The sequence below is a fragment of the Tupaia chinensis genome, unplaced genomic scaffold (genome assembly GCF_000334495.1).
Source record: "Tupaia chinensis unplaced genomic scaffold, TupChi_1.0 Scaffold143936_1, whole genome shotgun sequence".
Lineage (NCBI taxonomy): Eukaryota > Metazoa > Chordata > Mammalia > Scandentia > Tupaiidae > Tupaia > Tupaia belangeri.
Window position 1 is genome coordinate 1,010,151 of NW_006203787.1, and position 23,173 is coordinate 1,033,323.

General features: G+C 48.3%; 1 protein-coding gene across 1 annotated transcript in view; it reads left to right on the top strand.

Moving 5' to 3' along the window:
• The window catches only part of KIF13A (kinesin family member 13A), a 180,293-nt gene that overhangs the window by 90,050 nt on the left and 67,070 nt on the right, over window positions 1-23,173 (top strand). The window contains 7 exon segments of the mRNA XM_027767133.1: window positions 3,650-3,742; window positions 4,658-4,838; window positions 8,114-8,201; window positions 10,243-10,377; window positions 11,016-11,128; window positions 19,510-19,621; window positions 19,991-20,203. Coding sequence (XP_027622934.1) covers window positions 3,650-3,742; window positions 4,658-4,838; window positions 8,114-8,201; window positions 10,243-10,377; window positions 11,016-11,128; window positions 19,510-19,621; window positions 19,991-20,203 — 935 coding nt within the window.

Here is a 23,173-nt window from a genome sequence, read left to right on the forward strand (position 1 = left end):
AATGCAGAACTGACAAATATATTACATTACATCGCCTGATTCATGACTAGGTATAGAAAGTCCACTACTTCGGGCTCTGTGAAGTCTTTATTGATATAAAACCTCTTTGACCACAGTGCTTCTCTGCATTTAAGTCCTTTCATCAACCTAAGATCTTGCTTTTTGTCAAGTAACTAGCTAGGAACTGAGATCAGGAATGACAGCAGAATGCTAGACCTAGGCAAGTCTTTTTTTTGGAGAGGTTTTTGCTATAGGGCGCGTGCGCTCGCCAGCCAGACAGAGAGAGACAGAGAGAGACAGAAAGCAAGAAATCACCCCCCAGGGGGGATGGTCACGCCGCAATCCCTTCTCCTCCATTCTCCTCTTAGGATCTTGGGCATGCACGCACGTGCGCCCAGCGTGAGTTTTAAGCCACCGGGTCCGGGATGCGAACCACGGTCGACTACGTGGGAGTCCAGCGACATAGCCATTACGCTAACTGCTGGTTCCCTACCTAGGCAAGTCTTAAATCCTCTCATCCCCACCCTCATCCACCTCCTTTCCTGGGGGCTGGCTAAGCAGTGGAAGATCAAACAGGATTGCTCCATTCAGCCAGTTCTGCCAAGAAGAGGCTGCCTTTAGAATGCCTTCACAGGGCACTGGGCCTGACCGAGGACCACAGGCAGGTCTAGGCTGGGTTTACCTCCAGATCTTCTCCAGCACGAGGCTGGGCTCCAGATTTAAGGTTTGCTTTTGAAGTGGGGCTTGGGAATATATGGAGAATAAGGAAGATCCTTTGAGACAATACATGAGGAAAAAAATTGGTGTTTTTTGGAAAATCATATGCCAAGATAGTGAGATATTTTTTTGGGGGGGGTGGCGGTGAAGAGGTTTTTGCTATAGAGCACGTGTACTTGCCAGAAAGACAGAGACAGAGAGACAGAAAGTGAGAAATCACCCCCCACAGGGGATGGCCACGCCCAATCCCTTCTCCTCCATTCTCCTCTCAGGATCTTGGGCACGCACACACACACACCTGGCGTGAGTTTCAGCCACCAGGTCTGGGACTCAAACAGTGGCCGACTACATGGGAGTCCAGCGACGTAGCCATTATGCCACCTGCTGGTCCCCAGATATTTTCTTAGTGAGCACAAGACTCATACTTGACTGTAATCTAAAAGCAGTTCAAGTGTATGTGTAGTGGGGAGGAACTTGGGCGATGCATTATTTTTCTCTGAGTGTGTGTGTGTGTGTGTGTATGTGTGCACGTCTGTAGGTACTCTTCACAGAAGCCTGTGTGTTTAGAAAAGGCTTTTATGATACACCTATTTGAAAAAATCCACATATTGCACCATGTTTTGACTATCTCTTTGGTACCACGCTCTGTGCTAGATGGTAAAACTTAAAAATAGAGAAATAAGATTATGTAAATTTGGTATATTTTTTTCCCAATTTATTTTCTACACTTTAGCATCCAGAGATAAAACCTCTGCCTGTCTCGCATATTATTTAACATAAGTCTTTTCTTTATATGTGCAGTTCTAAATATGCCCCCACTCTGCAATGATTTTAATTCTGGTATTGCTTACACATAGGTATGTTTTATTTTTTTTGATTCATAATAGAGCACGTGTGTGCACACATGAGAGAGAGTGTGTGTGTGTGTGTGTGTGTGTGTGTGTGAGAGAGAGAGAGAGATGAGTACCCTTCACAGGGTCTGGGCACGCTGTGGTCCCCTTCCTCTAGCCCGTCGGGCCTTGGGCGTTTGCATGTGTGCCTGGTGGCTTCAGGCTGACTGCATCTGGGAAGTCCAGCTGAAGTCACCATATGGGACCTGGCTTCTCTGGATCAGTGTCTGACTTCTGTGCAGCAGAGCTGCCTTATGATTATTTTATAATGTTCATAGTATCCCATCATATCCAACGGTCACAGTTTGCTTGTCTTCTGATGGGCTTTTAAGCTGATTCCAGTTTACAGTATTATAAATAATGCTGCTGAGGTTCCAGGACAGGGTCCTCGTGGAGCGTGTCTCTGCAGCCTCACGGTGTGGGCCGTTCCCTCTTGTGGATGTGCTGGGTTTTCCTTCGCGATGGCTGTGTCTACTTGTTCTTCCACCAGCAGCTTATGAAAATACCTTTTCCTTCGGTCCAGCGATATTTGATGTTGACAGAGTCCTATGTTTTGCAAACCTGGTGTTTGAAAATAGTATCTCTAATTTTGTGTCGACATTCGTCTCCAATCTCGTCCTCATTCTCCAGTCCCGATGGATGCTAGTGTCAGAAGGGACTGCTAAGATCAGACCAGCTGTGTGTAGAGGGAAGACACACAGCCTAAAGTTTGTCACGCTGCATTATCTTCAAATGTAAAAGGAACTCCCGTGTGGGGTTGTAAGTTATACTGACTCATTCTTTCAACGATCAGTTATTAAGCGCCGTGTACTAGGCACTGGGATTACAAAATAACAAGATTTTACCCTCTGACATCAGGGGCTTCTCGTTCACAGGGAAGAAGCAGGTACTTAACCTGTAGTGTCTGCCGATGTTGTGACAGAGACTGTTCTAAGGACTCTAAGACACAGAGAAAGAGAATATAATTTTAATTCTGTTAATGATGAGGAGCAAATGTTAGAAAGTCAGCAGTTAAGGCACTGGATACTCCCACATGGCCAACCACAGTTCGAGTACCGGACCTGGTGACTTGCTTTCTCACTCTCCCTCTCTCTCGCTCCCTGTGTCTCTCTCAGGTCAAATTAAAATAAATGAATGAATAAATAAAATTTAAAAGAAATTTTTTTAAAAAGAAAGTCAGCAGTGCCGGAGAGCAGTCAGTGCCAGCTTAAAGGTTTATGAACATCGTCACAGCCTTGCTCCTCAGCCCAGCTCTGCCATAGTGCATGGCAGGACACCCCAGGAGCTGCAGCTGATGCAGACGTGCATGTAGAGAGCTTGTCCCCACACCCCCCGTGGGAGCGCAGCTGAGGGCTGCCTGGGAATTTGCAGAGAGCAGCTCAGGTCACCTTTCCACCCTCAGCAACGAACAGGTTTTCAGCCTGTGGCATGTACAGAAGACCATGCCAGGTGCTGAGGGCATGCCAGGAGGTGCAGGACATGGTTCTTGCTCACCCGGAGCTCCCGGTCCAGAGGGGGAGCTAAAAACAGTCTTGTTTAATGACATTTTGGATAGTATGTCGTAAGGAAATATTAAAGTCAGTTCGAATGACACTTCTATCTGGCCCATCTACAATGGAAAGGAAATAAGGAAATATTAAAGCCAGTTCGAATGTCGCTTCTATCTGGCCCATCTACAATGGAAAGGAAACTGTAGTGCCCAGAGAAATGTCTCAGAGGACAACGCTTTGTAGAATCGTAGATTTATCCAGGTTCTAAACTACACTTTAGAAGTGTATGGGGTAGGCAGGTGGCATGGCGGTTACAGCACTGGATTCCCATATGGCTGACTATGGTTTGAGTTCCAGATCTGGCAGTCATACGCACCCACCTGGCCTTTGCACTATGACCTACCTTGGTCTCAGCCAGCCTGGCTCATGGGAAAGCGTGTCCTCGGGAAACGAACCCCAGCTCTTCCCCATGTGGGACATTTCACTACTGCTGTGCCATTGCCTGGCCCTGTCCTTCTTTAAGCTTTAAAATTTGCTTGTCTTGTTTTTTAGGTCAAGAAGTGGTTTTCAAGTGCCTTGGGGAAGGAATTCTTGAGAAAGCCTTTCAGGGGTATAATGCTTGTATTTTTGCATATGGACAGACAGGTAAGAAATTGCTATTACTTACAGAAAATGCATTTCTTTAGACTTAGAAATGGAAATAAACCTTGAGATACAACAGAAAAATACTTCTGACGTTGTAGCTTTAACTGAATTAGATAATCAAAAGAAACTCTCTTCCAAAGTGCCACAGCAGTTTTGGTACTTGAGTCATTTCAGCATTAATGAGCAAAACTAGTTTCAAACTATTAGGACGTGGGAAAAGTTATATTTTTGCATGGAAAAAGAGAAAGATACGGTTGTGACTTTTCCGGCAACCCAATATTAAATGTCATTTTCCTCGGTTATAGTTTTAAGCTGTATTTGTACTAGAAAAATAATTGCCATTTTCCCAGCATAAATGTTGCAGTTAGAAACTGTAGAAAAACTCTTACTAGCATCCTGCCCAGGGGACTTTCACTAGGATGGAGGAGTGAAGGGAGGTGATTGGACCTAGGCATGTGGGGCAGTTGATGAAGCCGAGAAAACCAACGCTTACTGTAGCTCAGCCATTCACACCTGAGCCAGCGTTTCGACAACTCTGAGGCAGGAATAAATAAATAAGTCATACATGCAGGGTAGCCAGGAGACTCAGAGGAGAAAATGTGCCCAACAATAAAATGCTGTTAATATTAATGTGCAACTGGAATTTTACTGTCTGTTCTGTTAAAGATTTTGTGTTCTTAGTAGTTGCATTTATGCACACACATCTGGGAATGGGGCGCCCCCTGGCTCTCACAGAGGCAGGAGGCCATGTGTGTATGGAAAAACGGCACCCTTGGCGTCCGAGTGCCTGGCCATGAGAGCCGAACTTGCCCCATTTCTGCCGTGTGCCCTCGGCTGATAGGCCAAGAAGACGTGGGTGGCGGGAGCATCCCATTTGCCTCTTCTTCCCCCTTCTTTCTGCTTCCTCTTCTCCAGGTTCGGGGAAGTCCTTCTCCATGATGGGCCATGCCGAACAGCTGGGCCTCATCCCAAGGCTCTGCTGTGCTTTATTTAGAAGGATCTCTTTGGAGCAGAATGAGTCACAGACCTTTAAAGTCGAAGTATCCTACATGGAAATTTATAATGAGAAAGTTCGGGATCTCTTAGACCCCAAAGGGTGAGTTTAGTGGTTGGAGTGATGGAGTAATTGTACGTGATCCTAAGGTTAGAATGGCTAGTGCCTATACGTAGTGGAGCCTGGGCCACTGCTTTGGTTTCAGATCATCACCGAGAAATCCTCAGCTCCTCAGAGCCCACTGGTGCCCTGCACACACAGATGGCCCTCCATTTGTGTGTGAAGTGGCCGACAGAGGCCTTTGAGAAGGTATTTTCACTCTTGGTGCTATTTTTTGCCACCATGGACTATTCATAAAAATTGAGTTGCAAATAACACATAGGTCTTTCCCTTTGTCTTTTTTTTTTTTTAAGAATTATTTATTTAATTTTACTTATTATTATTATTCATAATATGCTATAGGGCAGCTGTGCTTACCAGAGAGAAAGAAGGAACTTGAGAAAGAAAACCGCCAGGTCTGGGACTCAAACCCTGGCCAGCCATGTGGGAGTTCAGCACCCCAACCACCATGCCACCTGCTGGCTCCAGTTCTTCCCTTTGTATTAGAAAGCATCAGCTCTATATTGGAGGGGAAGTGGTTGGAAGAGTAAAACAGCCCATCCCAGGCACAGAGTTCGCTGCCTGGCTGTGCTTCGGGACCCTAGAGGGGGCTCCTGAAGGATCTGCTAGCCTGAGCCCTGGCCATGGAGCCCATGATTCCGTTGACCCAGTGTGAAGCCCAGGCCTCTACATGTTTCCACAACCAGACTGTAAAAACTAAGTCCAATTCAGAAAGGCCACTTATTTATTTTTCAGTTAAAAATGCTTATGGTGATTTTAAAATAATATATATTTATAGAAAGCTAGGTGAACTCTAAGAAAAAGTTAAAATGATCTGTACTCCTACCACTCAAAAATGGCCACTGTTCATACGTGGGTGCATTTTGGTCCTGTGTTTGAGATTGAGTTTGCACGGGTGTGTGGGCGGGTGTGAGCATGCGTGTCTTGAGGACATTCTGTAAATACAACTCAGCAGCCTAAATTTTCCACATAACATATGAAGACTTCGTCATGTCATTAGAGATCATTTAAAAAAATGTTAGTAGCTGCGCATTATGTAATATTTCTTAACATGTACAAGTCCATAAGATCTTAGCTGAAATCAAGAGTCTAATCAAAATTCTGAGTGGCAAGGAAGTGAGCTAATCATAGGAAATAGTTTTATATTTACTTTAAAGAGTTATTAATGATCAAATGTGTCTGAAAGATCATTTATAATGCCTGTAAGGTACAAAGAATAATAGAGCCAACAGCTGCCCACTCACCACTTGGCTTCATAAACGGAACCTGACCAATAGTTTTTGATGGCCCCCCCCATTCTTCTTTGGCCCATTCTAGTCCCTACAGCTCCCCAAGGTAACTACTATTATAAATTTGGCTTTATCCTTCTCTTCCTTTTCTCTAGCATTTGTGATTTTGCACAGGTTTTAACTTTGTATGAGTGGCACCACAGTATCTATGTTCTCTGGTGATTGCTTTTTTCCCCGAGCAGTTGATTCGTTCTTGTATATGAAATAATCACACATTTGTTCTCACGGCTATTTAGTATTCCACCGTATGATTGCACCGTGCTGCAATTTATCCTTCCCCGATTTGTGTGGTTCCCCTTTGTGTCATTCGATGCTGCTCTGAGCCCTCTTGTACAGGTCTCCTGATGTGTAAGCGCAGGAGTTTCTGGAGGATACACCCACGGGTGGACCTATGAGTTAATAAGATACTGAGGCTCCAGCTCTATTAAATAGTGAAAGCTGTTTTCCAAAGGGATTCCACCCGCATTGCACAAGAAATCCGGATGCTGGACCCCAGCACAAACACTCAGTACTGTGCTAGGCTGACTTCTTCCTGCCGCTGAATAGCTTTACGGAATCTGAGTGTGCAGGCACGGTGAACTGAGGGCTGGGGTGTGTGCACCCAGATAGCTCTCTTGAAGACATGCGTGTGGTCTGCCCGTGTTTAGGGTACAACAGAATTCCTGGTTGTCACATTCAGTTTTCATCCTTCAAATGCAGTGGGATCTACTTAGCAGGGATGCAGCAGGAGGAAGTGGGCTAACTGAAGAGTGCTCAGGGAACAACGCCAGGGCTTCGGTAAATGCTCAGTGCTTCAGAATTCCTTCTCTGCTCTGAGTGATGCCAAGCGTTGACTCTTCACTTGAAAGGTGATTAATATCCAGTAGAATGGAAGACACATTCGTAATAGGCCAAACACACAAGCGTGACTTACACAGTAGAGTCAAACACATGCGTGTGACACACACACACTAACGTGACGGACACAGGAGAGTCGATCACACCAATGTGGCACTCAGAGTAGAGTCCATGATGGATGGCTTCGCTCTTAATCTCAACGGTCTGCTGACCAGCTCTTCAGATGGGTCCCAGACCAGGTTTACCATTTAAAAATTCAAGACCTGCACCAGCAGAGCCAATTCTTTTTCTTTTTTCTTTTTTTTTTTCTAAGAGAGATTTATATTTAAAGAGTCAAAGAGACAGAAAGCAATGGCCATGCCACAATCCCTTCTCGTCCATTTTCCTCTCGGGATTTTGGACGTGCACGCACACACGCCCAGTGAGAGTTTAAACCACCAGGTCTGGGACTCTAACTGCGGTTGGCTACATGGAACATAAACATTATGCCATCTGCTGGTCCCAGAGCCAGCTGTAAATATAGGATATCAGTTACTATAAACAACTGCTCTACTGTAATCTCACCTTTTGTGTAACATTGTGAGCTTTAACCTGTGCAGACCTGAAAGAGTGAAAGTGAAAACATTTAATATGGCTGTTCAAGACTTTAAGATAGTACTTACTGAGTGTGAGTACTTACTGAGCGTGAGTACTTACTGAGTGTGAGTACTTACTGAGCGTGAGTACTTACTGTGCCTGTTGATGAAATAACCTGAAGGCCAACGCCAGCTGGAGTGTGCTCTGCTTCACTTTCTCCCTGCACCCCCTTGAGGTCCCCCGACCCCATGAGACACTGAAGGTCAGGCACTAAACTGACAGCCTGACCCGGTGTTCTGCATGCTGGTTGTTTAGTTTGGGACGAGAGAGAGAAGTTTTTAAATAGCAGGCTACTTTAAATAGAAATCAGAACATAAAAGACATTCCCCATGTGGAGTGCTGTTGTGGTCATCCAAATAAAGTAGCATTTCGATTTATTTATTTATCTATTCAGTCATTAAAAACAATTGTTTTGAAATTGCACTCTTCGTTACGAAGGACTTAGAAAGAAAAGCTTCCAAATTTGATCTGATTCCTTCCTTTTTCCTCCCACAGGAGTAGACAGTCTCTTAAAGTTCGTGAACATAAGGTGTTGGGACCCTATGTGGATGGTTTATCTCAGCTGGCTGTCACTAGTTTTGAGGTAAGGCTTTTTTTTTTTAATGTCATTTAAAGGCTGGCTGTGAAAGCGTGGAAGTGTTGGATGTATTTTTATCTGACTGCTTTATAGCCTGCTGGTCCTGTCCATGGCGTCAGGAGCCAGTTCCAGACACCCCAGACAGAGAAAGGGCTTCTGACCACATGCTGGGACTGCCGTGTGGGGAAGGTTTCCGGTAGCGGCTGGAAGGCCCGGTGCTCCGAGGGTGCAGTGTTTCTGCTCATCCCACTCTGCGGAACTGTTGTCCCTGCATGCCAGGGATGTCTTTTGAGACAACCTGGTCGTCCAAACAGTCTTTGGTAGTCGACTCAGGCCTCTCTGTGACAGTCTCCTGCCTGGGTTTCTGTCACTCTTCACTCACTCTAGTGGCTCTGTTTTTCCCTGAATCGTTCTCCCCACTAATGCCCTGTTTTTCTTTGTCCTACTCCCTGACTTTGATGCCTTAATGTCTGACTCTGTATTCTGCCCTTGTTTATTTCTTTCTTTCTTTTTTTCTTTTCTTTGAAAGCTTATTTATTTCTTCCATGAGAGAGAGAGAAAGAGACAGACAGTAGGTGGCCTCCCCAACAGGGTCTTCACGCCGTGATGCACCCCAAGGTTCAGCCGCTCAAATCGCAGGCGCATGCCCACCGTGCTCAGGGAGGTCCCAGGTCACCAGCCAGGACCTCTCCCCTGTGGGCGCAGTTGCATGACCCCTGTGCCACCACCTGGCCCCATCTGCCCTTATTTATTTATTTATAAATGTATTTAAGTTTAGATATAGGGTGTGTGAGCTCAGCGGGGGTGGGGGCGGGCAGGGAGGGAGAGGGAGGGTGAGAAATACTCCCCGGGGATGCCACACCACAATCCCTTCTCCTCCTTTCTCCTCTTGGAATCTTGGGCACACATGCACAAACGCCCAGTGTGAGTTTAAACCACTGGGTCCAGGATACACACACGCACACACACACACACACACACCTAGCACGTTTTTCAAGCTAGCAGTTCTGGGACTTGAACTGCACAGTCAGCTGTGTGGGATTTAGCCGCCTTACCCACCTAGCTGCCGCTGCCTTTATGTCTATAGTCCTTGCTTTGGACATTTCATAAGAAACTGTGCACTACAGCAACATTTAAAATAATAACAAATAAGATGTAATCTCTGTTACTCAGCGTATGGATCTAGGGATGGATGGATGGATGACTGAACAAAGGAATCCCTATGCTCTTGCTGTCTTGGGTGTGGCTGACATTACCACCCCAGACGTAGTGTGACTAAAATTAACCTGGGAGGCGCCTGTCCCGCCGTGTAAACCAGGGCAAGTGTAGTGTTGCTCAGGTTGGAGATAAGCCATGGCCGTCGCCAGCAGAGGGAAACCTTTCTGCTTCAAGGTGCTGGCTCAGCCCCTTCACCACGGGCCTAGTCCTTAGCTCAGGATGATGGGTCAGCGCCCCGGGGGTCCTGGGGAGAGCCTAGGAGCTCTGTTTGTGCCTAGCTCTGCCTCTTGCTAGATGTGGGGAGACATTTGACCTCCGTGAACATCAACATCCTGTTTGTAAAACCAGGAAAATGCTTCTTTTATAAAGTTCGCTCAGCCAACATTTTGTAGGAGCCCTGAGGCTCTAGGTGTCCCAGGAAAAAGCATACAGAGTTGGATAAAGAAAGCCCCGTCTTAGGAGAGCCACAGCGCTGAGGGAGGCAGATGAGTGGGCAGTACTGGCAGAGGAGCACAAGCGAGTCTGGGTGAACATGGCCACCTCCGCTGAGGGGTGTCCACAGGGCTCCATGGAGAACAGCTCCCCTGGGAAGTTATCATGGAGAAAACGGGCTGAACCCAGAAGGATGGCAAGGGGGGCTGCAGGGGGAACAATTCACACGCAGGAAAGCTCCGAGGGGATGGAGCTGCGAGCCGCCCTCGGTGGAGAAGAGGCGGTGAGGTTCTGTGGGAGGTGGTGACGCGGCCTCGGAGAGTCGCAGCACATGTTCTTGGAGAGAGGGCTGCGTGTGCGTGTTCTTGCTGATGCTGTTCTTCGTGCTTTGCTCCAGGACATCGAGTCATTGATGTCTGAGGGAAATAAATCTCGAACGGTGGCCGCGACCAACATGAATGAAGAAAGCAGCCGCTCCCATGCCGTGTTCAACATCATCATCACTCAGACGCTGTACGACCTGCAGTCCGGGGTGAGGGACTGGCCGGGGCTTTGGAGGCAGCAGGCGGACACGTGGTGTCCACAAGGATGGAGTGATTCACGGTGGGACACGGCGGCTGAGTTGATTAATAGATGAGCTGCTTTGCCAGCACCGTTTACTTTGCTAGGCTTCCTTTATGTATGGATGTTCTAACACTGGGTTTCCCGTGTCCGTCCCCTAAGACGGCAAGGTGACATCACCGTCAGCTGTTAGTGTCCTTTCGTGCTGGAGTTGCTCTAACAACGGAGTCTACTTCCTAGTCATGGAAGGACAAGAAAGAAGAAACCTCAATATGAAATCTGATATTGACCTGAATGTGTAGGATTCCTCATCTGTCCTCACAAGTCTCTGAAATCTCCAGCTTTCTACACTCTGGAAAGCTGGGCGTGTTTGTTACACAGCTGCAAAACAAAATGCTACACGTCCACGCCAATTCAGACTTCCATGATGAAATTCATTGCTAGTTCAAATAACTCTTCCAGCCATTCAGCGTCTTAAGAAAGATGCCATTTGGGGTGGCGGTGGGGTGGGGTGGGTGTCGGCTGCTCTGTCACGGGGCTAACGTCTGGGTTGCTATCCGTGCGGTTTTGCGTTAATGTGTGTGGTCTCCCTGTTGTTTCCCACAACAGAACTCGGGAGAGAAAGTCAGTAAGGTCAGCTTGGTCGACCTGGCGGGAAGCGAGAGAGTGTCTAAGACAGGAGCCGCAGGAGAGCGGCTGAAAGAAGGCAGCAACATTAACAAGTAAGCGGCCGGGGCGAGGACCACCGGGGCTTTTCTCATCGTGGTGTCCTCAGGGCCTGGGGGGTCTCACTGCGTTGTATGGGTCCTGTGTTAGTAAAACCGGGTTGGAGGAGAACGTAGTCTTCCCTCTCCCTGACACACGAGGCTTGTGTGAGCAGAGCTTTGTGGTGCAGCCCCGCTCGGAGCAGTCCTTGGCCTGTCTTGGTGCTGCCCTTGTGAGTCTGGGCCCATGTGCAAGATCCCAGATGGAGTTCTCTAGTTGACCTGCACACCCTGGTACGCACCTGTGATCTGGCTGGCCAGGAAGGCTGGGGGAATTGCAGCGTGATACCCTTTGAGGGTGCTTATCTTTTTCTCCCACTTCCATCATCCTCATGAAAGCAGTAAGTGAAAACTTTTTTTAAAAATTGGTGCAGGGAAGCCATAGCATGGTGGTTAAGGCAGCTGGATCCCACACGGCCAGCCATCCGCTTTGAGCTGTAGACATGGTGGCCTGAGAAGCATCCTGGGCACGTGTGTTTGCGTGCCTAAAATCAGGAGGGGAGAGGGTTGCAGCATGACCGTTTCCCTGGGCAGTGTTCACTTTCTGGCTTTGTCTCTCTCTAGTGAGTGTACATACTAGGCAAAATCTTTTTTTTTTTTTTTTTTGAAGTAAACCAACACATATGTGTATCATTGTGTGTAATGTAGTCTTACATCAATGCGAATCACAGTTTTGTGAATCAAATAATAAATGAATCCAGGAAGCTTATTCTGAAAAGAAAATCCGCTCTGAATCCCTTTGTAAGGCTCATACTGTTGAAACATCAGTTTCTTAGGAACTTGTCACCGTTAGTGAGTTACGGCCATTCTGAAGTCTTGGGATTTGCCTCACATGCAGCCCCACGGTGATGCAGGAGGGCAGGCAGAGAGCTGGGAGGTCCGGGAGGGGCAGGAGTTAGCCAGTGGACAAAGGAGACACAGGCGTTGCACTCACGCGGGCAGGCAGAGGCGCTGGTGTAGGGCCCGCTGTTTTTCGGAATGGGGCATTTCAAGGTGGCTCTGATGTGCAGGAAGTCTCTTTGCTTTCCAGCATGGCAGGGAACAGCGCTGGTTTTCAGGAGTGTACGCCTCAGCCAGACCGCCGGGGTTTGATCCTGCTTCTGCACTATTATTAATAGATAGGGCCAAGGAATGTTTCCACTCTCTACCTCGGTCTTCTCATCTGTAAATGGAGATCATACAGCCCCTCTTTTCATACTTGCTGGGGATTAGATGCCCAGAGGGTACTTAGACAATGCCCCCCAGCGAGTATGTGCCAAATAAATATCAATTGTTGTAGTTGTTATTTTTGGAATGAGCATAATCATCGTTACTCCAAGTTCAGCGGAAAGCAGTTCCGTCTGTATTTGTAATCCTGTTCTGCTGAGCTGTAACAACTAGGGGTTCTATTTAGGACAGGACAGGACCCGATGAGGGAAAATATATCGAGGAACATGTCTGCCACAGGTTGCCTTTTAAGATAATGTTCATTTGCTATTGATCTTAGTATACAGAAGTTTAAAAATTAAAAGTAAACCGTCGCACTCTCTGCGGCTCAGACACAGCTGTACTCCCTAGGCATGGTGGCTATTTTAGGGAGTTAATCTCCCAGCCAGCCTGTCTCCTGCTCTGATAACAAAGGATTTCGCTGGGCTTCATCACAAGGCGTTGCAGGAGCCCAGGCTGACACGGCAGCTCTGAGTCTCAAACTGGGCTAGGAACCGGGATAGCAGAGCAGAGATGGTGTGAGGGAGAAGGCATCAGCGAAAGCTTCCCCATGTTCCCAGGGACCCATTTGCAGGCGCCAAGCCACACCTACTCTTTGCCTGCTGTCTGGCCATGTGGGACCGCGTTGGGGAGTCTGTTCTGTGACTTGTGGGACTTAATGTAAACTGACCTCCATGTGGATGATTACTAATTTTTTTTGCAAACTTCTAACAAAAAGTATTTTTTCAGTGAGTGAGAAAGAGACAGACACTGCACCCCCTACAGGATCTTGACACCACGATCCACCCCCAGCCTCGGCCTGCCCCACATCACAGAGTGCTCGGAAGGGTCTCTGGTTGAGAACTGGATCTCTGCCACGTGGGTCAGCCCTGCGAGTGTCATGTTTCAGTGCCGTGCCACTGTCCGGTCCCTGACCACTAACTTACTGAGCTGTCACTCCCCACGCATGGTTCCGGCTGTTCCATTCCAAATTCCTTGTCTGTTCTCATCAGCCTTGTGACATCAGTCTGTTATTCCCGTTTTACAAAGGAAACAAGACAGGAAGCCAATAAATACTTGTCCTTGGGGACCAGCAGTTGGTGTAATGGCTATGTCGCTGGACTCCCTTGTAGTCAACCATGGTTCGAGTCCCAGACCTGGTGGCTTAAACTCCCACCAGGCGTGTGTGCGTGTGTGCCCAAGATCCCTAGAGGAGAATGGAGGAAAAGGGATTACAGTGTGGCCATGTCCACGGCGGGTGATTTCTCACTTTCTGTCTGTCTGTCTCTGTCTTTCTGGTGAGTGCATGTGCCCTAAAGCAAACATTTCTCAAAATAAATAAATAAAATACTTGTCCTTGTCACTAGACTCTAAGAGATTCGGTTGTGGGCAGGAGGTCTCAGAGCTCAGGCCCAGCCCACATGCTGCCGTGAGGAGGTGGGGTGAGGGGGTGACCATGTGTTCCCTTTGCCCAGAAACATTTGCTGGTACTTTTGTCCCAGAGTAAATACTAATAATGCCTCTGGGCTGGCCCATGGCCAAGGGATTAAAGGAGCCAGATCCCACATGGCCGACCACACCATTCAAGTCCAGGGCCTGCGGCTTGAAAAACACACTGGAGTGAGTGCGCACACCCTCTGACAAAAAAAGAAGACTGCTTCCATAAATGTGAACGCTAATGATGCCATATCCCTAACTGGGTTGCTTCGGAGCTACATGGCAACATGGTTTAGATCCTCTCGTGATGGGCTCTTTCTGTGAAGACTTGTCGCACTGAGGGGAATCGTCTCACACACTTCTCTCCTTCCTTCTGTATACACCCACTCTGTAACAAAGGGCGTCTATATTCTCACTACAAGTGTGCGGGATATTGTTGAGGAGCCTATAGTTTTTCAGAGCTTTGTGAGGCTTAAAGATGAGGAAACTGAAGCTCGGCGATGTTGAGGGACATAGTGAAAGCCCAGTCTCTGCTGTTCGTGTGGCTCTCGGTTAGCAGCTGGGGATCCAGGAGGAATTCAGGCCTTGTTAGGAGGAATGATGCCTCCCACCCACCCCCAATTTATCCCCGTTCTGAGTCTCAAGACCTGTGTCTGTTGCTTTACCAGAAAAGGGATTTTGCAGATGTAATAAAGTTGAAGATTTTGAGATGGAGGGATTATCAGGTGGGCCCAGCATGATCACAAGGGTCTTTGTAAGTAAAGAGGGAAGTAGCCTCACAGTGACAGAGGGTGGACAAGCAGCCATTGCCTGCTCGGAACTGGGGAGGGGCCCTAAGTCAAGGGATGTGGGCAGTGCCTAAGAGCTGGAAGAGGCGAGGAGACGAGCTCTCTCACAGGGTGTCCTGGGGAGCACAGGCCTGCGGCACCGTGACTTTGGCCCAGGGAGGTGCACTCTGGACCTCTGGCCTCCAGAACTGCAGATAATAAATGTGTGCTGATTTAAGCCACTTAGGTTTGTGGAGATGGGTTTGAGGAGCATGTAGTTTAGGATAGCAATAAGTCACTTCACTCGAGAACGAAGCAAGGAGACAAGGTCAAGATCCCCTCGTTCTCAGGAGACCCTCTCAAGTCTTTCCTTATATTTATGGTCTTTGTTACTCACTTGGTATGGCCATTTGTGGTGTATTATGGGGTGCTGTTCAGGACCCCCAGGAGCCCAGTGGGGTTCATATAGAATGATCCTGAATTAACCCTAAAACTCTGAATTGCAAGACATACTTCAACCTCAGCATTTTTTTTAAGATAAGTTTTTGCTATAGGACATGTGTCCTTGCCAGAAAGACAGAGAGACACAGAAAGACAGAAAGCAAGAAATCATCCCCCCAGGGGGATGGCCACGCTGCAATCTCTTCTCCTCCATTCTCCTCTTAGGACCTTCAGGTCACGAATGCCCACGTGCCCAGCATGAGTTTAAGCTGGCTGGTCTGGGACTCGAACCACGGTCTACTACATGGGAGTCCAGCGACATAGCCATTACTCCTGCACCACCTGGTCCTGCACTTTATTATTTCTTAAAAATCATTTATTTTATTTAATAAATGATCTGCTGGTCCGTCAGCCGAAGGATTTGAGATGAGAGCTGTGGGCCTGCCCTGTTCTGATCCTTGTTAGTGAGCGTGTGTTGACCAGGTGTGAGAGCACTAGGGCGCCTTGAGTGGAACCTCGGGAAGCGGGGAACAAGGCCATGGGGACTGCTGTCGCAGTACACGAAATGCTCCCGATGCTTACCGAAGTGCGCTGGGAACTCAGAGGGTGCACAGCCTGCCGGAAAGATCAGGGAGGAGACACCGCAGTTTCCGTGTCATGTAAACTAACTGCATGACCTCGCTGAGTCTCGGGCTCCTCTATCAAACGTGGATGAGCAGACCACCAGTGAGTAGGGTCGCTACAAGGATTCAACCGGAGAGTAGCTTCTAGCAGAGCACAGAGGACAGAGCCTTGCACGTGGGCGCCGTCTATGGAAGGGTGTACCCATGATGTACAGTGAAAGAACACATGCAACCTGTCGCCATCAGCCCTTCCATAGCTTTCTAAGCACACAGCTGAGTGTTAAAACCAAGGAGATCTCTGACATGCCTCCAAGACTCCTCTCAGCCTCTTTTCTGGGCTTCTTTGAACGGAGCCCCAGTAACCCTCTTAAGCAGACCTGTCAGGGAGCCCATGCAGACGCTAGTGTCTGCTTAATGGCCTGTGGATTTGGGAGCTTCATCTCTACCAAGCTCTTAAGAGCTTTAAAGTGCCTGTTATTCCTTCCCTGTGAAGATCTGAGGTGCCGTGTGGCCACACTGCCAGGGAAGGTGCAGGGCTCAGGTGCAAGTGCTCCGTGGGCCATCCCTGGAACCAGCCTGTGTCCCCATCTGTTGATGGTGGACAGGGGGGTTCATTGCCCTGCTGTTCGGGTCTATCTGCTTCAGCTTCTCTGAGAACTCATTATGCACAGAGCATTCTCTCTAACGCCCCCAGACATAAAAAATGGCTTCATTTTATTTTCAACAATGGCCAGTCACCAAGCACAAACAATGGTCATCCCACAGTCTCCTTCCCAGTCTCATTTCCATTTTAGTTGCTGAGGTTAATAATAAAGTACGGTGGGGCCAGCAGGTGACATGGTGGTTAAGTCTCTGGACTCCACATGGCCGACTGCAGTTCAAATCTTGGACCTGACAGCTTGCTTTCTTGCTTGTTCTTGCTCGCTTTCTGGTGAGTGCGCATGCCCTATAGTAAATTAAAAAATAATAACCATGATAATAAATAAAATAAATGATTTTTAAGAAATAATAAAGTGCAGGACCAGATGGTGCAGGAGTAATGCAAGGCTCGGTGAGGATGACCCCACATGGGAGGGTTCCAGGCTCATGTCTGGAGACCTCCCTGAACACACCGAGTGCATGTATGCCCACAATCCAGGGCCGTCTGGGCTGAGAGCAGATCATGGCACAGAGACCCTGCTGGGTGTGGCCTCCACCCCAACCCCCACATCTCTCACTCATGGGAGAAATAGAACTTTTATGACTTTTAAATAATAGAATTATTTTATCCTTTAAAAAGAATGGTGAAATATTTACTAACAACTAAGAGCGGAATCCCGAGCCTTTGTTTGCTTCTGGGGGTACATCATACAGCGTGCTCTAAGACTGCGAGGCTCAGTCACCTTTTTCTCCTGGGATTTTCCACGCCGCCTGCCCTTCCTCTTGGAGGTGGTGCACTGGGTGTGCACTGCCTGCCTGCCCAACCCTGGATGTGCACTGAGCAGGGTGAGGGGGCCCATCATACCCGTTGTTCATGGCAGGGGCCACGGGAGCTTCTGGTTTTTGCACTGCAGGGTCAGACCATGTGGAAAACATCCTGCGTAGATGGTTTTGGATTCAGCATGGAGACCCAGAAAGACATCAGAGAGCTCCCTCAGAACATACCAGCCACATTTTTTTGGGGAAAGTTACAGGGTTCACCCGTGTTTCCCAGCATTTTTGTGAAATGCTATTTCCTCCTGTGACCTTGTGATGGAAGGACTGATCCCTGGTCAAAGAATTCTGAGCGGGGCCGTTCACAAAGCATCCCCTTGGAGATCGAGAGCGCTGCAAGTCTTATGAAGTCCTGTGAGAACGAATCGGCCACTTTAGCTCGTCCCCCGGGCTTACTTGACAGACTTCTAGGTGTAACGTATATTAAGATTCCTGCAAGTGTCCAGTAGAACCCATTTTTGGAAATGTTAGTGTATTCCTTGTTTCATTACAGAACTGAAAATAAATTAGGACTGATACTCGTCACACAAACATTGAATCTGGCGATTGGTGTCAGCCGCTGAAAAGTGGTTTGCAAGGAAATGAGGCTCATGTTGTAGGATTAACAATTTTCCTTCTTATTCTGTCGTATAGTGGTGTTCTTTCCCCTTAACTTGCCACATTAACTCTTTCTCTTAGAAGTGGGGTCTTACTGGGGCAGATTCTGAACTCAAATCCACTTATTTCATCATCTCTCAACTAAAACTTTCAAAGCCAAGGATTACGTCTTCCTCTAGGCAGTCGAAGCCACTGTAGCTGGTTAGATATTTTCTCACTTAGCAAGAAGTCCAGAGGTTGTGCAGCTCCTGTGACGTGCCCCAGCCGGGCCAGCCCCATAGCGCAGTGGCTAAGCCTGTGCGCTGGCAACTCGAACCCACGTCACTGAGGTTGGAAGCCAGGACATGGCAGCTTCAAAAGCATGCTGGGCATGCGTGTGACCGTGCATAAACTGTGACAGGAAGAAGTGGAAGATGAAGGATTGCGGTTGTGGCTATGCTCAGTCAGGGGATTCGTTCTCTCTCTTTTTCTCTCTCTCGTAAGTGCATGGACTCTGGCAATTTAAGAAAGAAATGTACAGAGTTGCCCAGTCCTGGTGGCGTGGGCATTAGGGCATTATTGCGTAATATTGGAGCCAAATGGGAGGCCTGGATTTGATCCCTGAACACACCAGGTGCACCTGTAGGTGCCCTTGATCCTGTCTGGCTGGAATGAGGTCTGTGGTGTGGCAAAACCCTATTAAGCGTTTCTGTCTATCTGTCTTGATACAGAGAAACTGCTTTGTTTTCTAAGATAGAATTTTTTACTGTCTCTCTGACCCATGTATTCACCAGAGAGAGAGAGAGAGAGAGAGAGAGAAATCACCCACCAGGAGGGATGGCCATGCCACAGTCCCTTCTCCTCCACTCTCCTCTCAGGATTTTGAGCACACATGCATGCACACCTGGTGTGAGTTTCAAGCCACCAGGTCCGGGATGCGACCTGCAGTTGGCCATGTGGGAATCCAGCACCTTAACCACCATGCCACCTGCTGGCCCCATGGACACAAACTTTTTTGAAGAAACTAAGAAACATGCACAGCTCCACTAAGCTCAGTGTGCGACCATGCCTTCCTCATGCTATAGCTCTGCCATTCCAGTATCCATACCTGCAGTTCAGAAAGAAGGGGAAGGAGGAAGGGCAGAGGGTCACAGGCTCCAGAACAGGTCTTCCCTCGCAGGGTGTAGTGGAGGGTGCACTGCCAGTCACACACTTGTTCTGTGACAAGATCAGGGCCTGACACCGAAGAGACCCAGAGGATGATGGTCTGAGGTCTTACCTGCATGACTGGAAGCAAATCACGGTTCTCTGGTGTGATATATATATATTGTTTTTGAGAGATTTTTGTTATAGGGTGCATGTGTTTGCTAGAGAGACAGAAAGCGAGAAATCACACACACTGGGGGTCTTGGGCAGGGATGGCCATGCTGCAGTCCCTTCTCTTCCATTCTCCTCTGGGGATTTTGAGCACCTAGTCACACATGCCCAGTGTGAGTTTCAAGCCACCAGGGCTGGGATTTGAATCGTGGTGACTGCGTGGGAGTCCAGCGTCTTAACCACTGTGCCACCTGCTGGCCCCTTCGTGTGACCTTTTAGATGTATGTTTCACAGATCCTATGATTGTACTCAGTGGATTCTGAATTCATTGTTTTAAATTAATAGAGTTCCTTTTTAAATTGTTTTTCTTTTCTCAGCTTCAGACTTGATTGTATCAACGCTAGGGCTTTTTCTTTTTTTTAATGTTGTATGTTGTATATTTGTTTCCTAGGAAGATTACCATTTTATGAAAGCAAAATAAACATTCCATGAAATGGATGTTTTCCTTTTCTCTTGGTAGGTCGCTTACAACCTTGGGCTTGGTCATATCCTCACTGGCTGACCAGGCAGCTGGCAAGGGCAAAAACAAGTTTGTGCCTTATCGAGACTCAGTCCTCACTTGGCTTCTCAAGGTAATGCATCGCTCTGGCATTCTGGTCCCTCCGGGAATTGGCTGTCCCAGCTGTGACAGCCGCGAGGCCCATGCAAAGCCAACCAACCGCACAGAGACCTCTCTCACAACCTTGTCCTCCTAATCCCGAGGGACGCGGAAGGAGGGCTGTTTCCGCTGCGATTTCTCCGTTATAATGTTTGACAGGCACTGCTGAGTGCTGTGGATACAGAGAGGCCACGTCGCATCTCGTTGTGAAATTATCGGTGACACATGAGCCCGTGTCCACACGGCATTCTCATTACAGTCTAGGTCCTGTGTGTTTGCCGCGTTCGGCCCGTGGGCTGTGCCTGGAATGCACTTCCTCAGGGGCTGTTTGGGTACTTTGCAGGACAACCTGGGGGGCAACAGCCAGACCTCCATGATCGCCACCATCAGCCCAGCCGCAGACAACTACGAAGAGACCCTGTCCACCCTGAGATACGCAGATCGGGCCAAACGGATCGTGAACCACGCTGTGGTGAATGAGGACCCCAACGCGAAAGTCATCCGGGAGCTGCGAGAGGAGGTGGAGAAGCTGAGAGAGCAGCTCTCGCGGGCCGAGGTAGAGCAGCCCGCGCTCCTGGGTTTGGGCCGTGCCTGTGCGCAGCTGCGGGCGTGTCAGCGCGGTTCTGCATCACGGTGTCTGGGGGCATCTGTGTGTGCAGAGCCTTGTGAACACCCTAACAGGGAACCTGAGATTCTTTCCTGGGACCCTGCAGTCACAGAACATCCGAGAGCTTTCCTGCCACTGCCTCACTGCTTCAGAAATCCGTTCCTTCCACTTCCGGTGTGAAATCCTCAGAACCAAGGGTGGTTTTATTAACAGCACAGGGCCTTGACGATTTCAGAGAAGTCAGTGAGGTTTCATCTCCTTGTTAAGGTATGGAGACAATGTGATCAAGGCTAAACTGAATAATCCAAAATTCCCTTTCACTTTTTTTTTTTAAAGGTTTTACATATAGTGTGCATGTTCTTGCTAGAAAGAGAGAGACAGAGAGACAGAAAGCGAGAAATCCCCCCCCCCAGGGGGGGTATGGCCATGCCACAATCCCTTCTCCTCTATTCGCCTCTCAGGATCTTAGGCACGCACACGCATGCGCCCAGCGTGAGTTTAAGCCACCAGGTCCGGGACTTGAACCATGGTTGACTACGTGGGAGTCCAGCAACATAGCCATTACACAAACTGCTGGTCCCCTCTTTCACTTTTTAATTTATATCAATCCCTAGTAGGGCCCAACATGAATGTGTTTGCATTCTTATTTTCACGGCTTCACACAAGCTTGAGTCACCACAGGCTTTTCTAGATAGGTGTTGGTTTCCACGCGTTGCCAGGTGAGGCACTGTCTCATTTGAAATAGGCAAGAGACCTGAACGGGAGGTCACATGTCCTAACTCAAGTCACACGTCCCATGAGCCAAAACTCAGGTGTGCCCCTGCCAGTCTCAGCTCATGTTCCTTCACCACTCTCTCCTGACCCCACTCTAGTCGGGAAAGTATTAAGCTGGGAGAAAAGTGGTAAGAGCCACCATTTACTGAGCAGCCGTGTGCCAGGCACTGCTTCAATACATTGTATCTCTTAGCACATCAAAAAGTAACCAGCAGGGGCTGGCAGGTGGTGTGGTGGTAAAAGGCTCTGGATTCCCACGTGTTTGACCATGGTTCAAGTCCCGGACCTGGTGGCTTGCTTTCTCGCTTTTCCTTTTTCTCTCTTTCTCTCTCTCTCTCGTCAAATTAAAAAATAATAATAACAGATGGAACTAAATAAATGAAAAATTCTTTAAAAAAAAAAAAAAAGTAGCCAGCAAGAGACGAAAACAGACATAAGGCCGGCACCATAGCCCCGTGGTTAAAGGGAGTTGGATCCCTCAGGGCCCACCAGGGTTCAGATCCCACCCTCATGACCTGGAAAGCGTACCAGGCCCCTGCGTGTGGGGAAGAATGGAGAAGGGACTGTGGTCCCCATCCCCATTGTAGGTGCTTCCTCCCTCTCCCTTTCTCTCTCTGTGTCTGCCTGGCAAATGCCTGCACCCTATGGCAAGTGTTAACAAATACACATGCAGACAGGAAGGAGGCAAAGCCAGGGGTCTGAGCAGTCTGCGAACTGGTCCCCTTGGCGCTCTGTCGTCACCATGTTTCCACGCCTCGCCCTTCTTCCAGGCTGTGAGTTCTGAAATGTAGGAAGCTGTGCTTCCTTCAGTCTTTCACCCCTAGCCCCTAGTCCAGACTGATACTGGGAAGCACTTAGCACAATGCACTAGTAAGTGCTCGAGAGACGTGCCACTTTTACTTTACCCTCCTATAAAGTCCTTTTTCAGTGCGTCAAGCGTATTTTTTTTAATTAATGCCGAGAAGGGCAGCGAACCACCAGAAACATCTCAGGTGCTCGGTACACTTTGCAGCATCATGATGCTGCACGTGAAGAGGAATGGTTCGGGGCTTCCTTCCGGTTTTGTTCCTCTTGTTGTGAAGCTGCGTTTCCACTGTGACCACGTAGTCTAGGCCAGGTGGCTAGGGCAGTAGCTGGCTGCAGGAAAGAGCAGAGGAGCCGCCTAGGTGCACCTGGGAGGTCCCACAAGTGCCCCGTATTTACCAGTCGATGTCCCTCCCGGGGTCTGTTAATACTGAGACTTTCTGGCAGGCCCAGCTGGCTTCCAGATGTTACCCTCTCGGCTCCTTGCAGGAGTTGTCACCTGTCTGGTTTATAGGGTTCTACTCTGTGGAAGCTCACGTTACCATGGGCTGTCACAGCACACTGTGCTAAGTAAAGATTCCACCACCCACGGTGTTTCAAAGCTGCAGGTATCAGTATTTAGGCCCCATAGCTATTTTCACTGCACAGTCTCAGAGGGAAACTACTGTCCTTTTAACCAAGTAGGTGCCTCGTGTCCAAGCGAGCATTAGGTATGCTAAATGTATTACGGTCAGTGAGGAAAAGTAGCTGAAGGGGCCTCGATTTATATTTTAAAATAAGTGAGAAGAGTCTTCACTTTTGCTAGTAGGTTGACATACCTGTGGTGTGTCCACTGGTGTTGTATTGATCCGTCTTACTGAAAACGAAGTCTGCTTCAGTATCTTTTTTTTCTACTTTTCCATTCTGAAGGTAAACTTTCGCATCTTTTAGGTCTTTACATGTGAAATTTGAGTACAATAGATAAAGTGACTCTGTGCTAGTTTGTTTCATTTTCCTTCAGCGTTTCCATTTGTCTCCACCCTGCAACAGAAGTAGCCACCCCCTCTTCACAGCTCATTTGAAGCTCACCCGTGGCAGTGACTTACTGGTTCCCGTGAGACTCTGCACTCCCTCTTCACAGCTCATTTGAACACCCCCGGCAGTGACTTACTGGTTCCCGTGAGACTCTGGATAACTGTTGAGAAGGGTACCAGGTTTTGGTCTTGTACACGAGGATGGTAGATTTTTGAAAATCAGCTATTTGTTCTTTCTTTTTAAAGGCCATGAAGGCCCCTGAACTAAAGGAGAAACTCGAAGAGTCTGAAAAGTCCCTCTTCACAGCTCATTTGAACACCCCCGGCA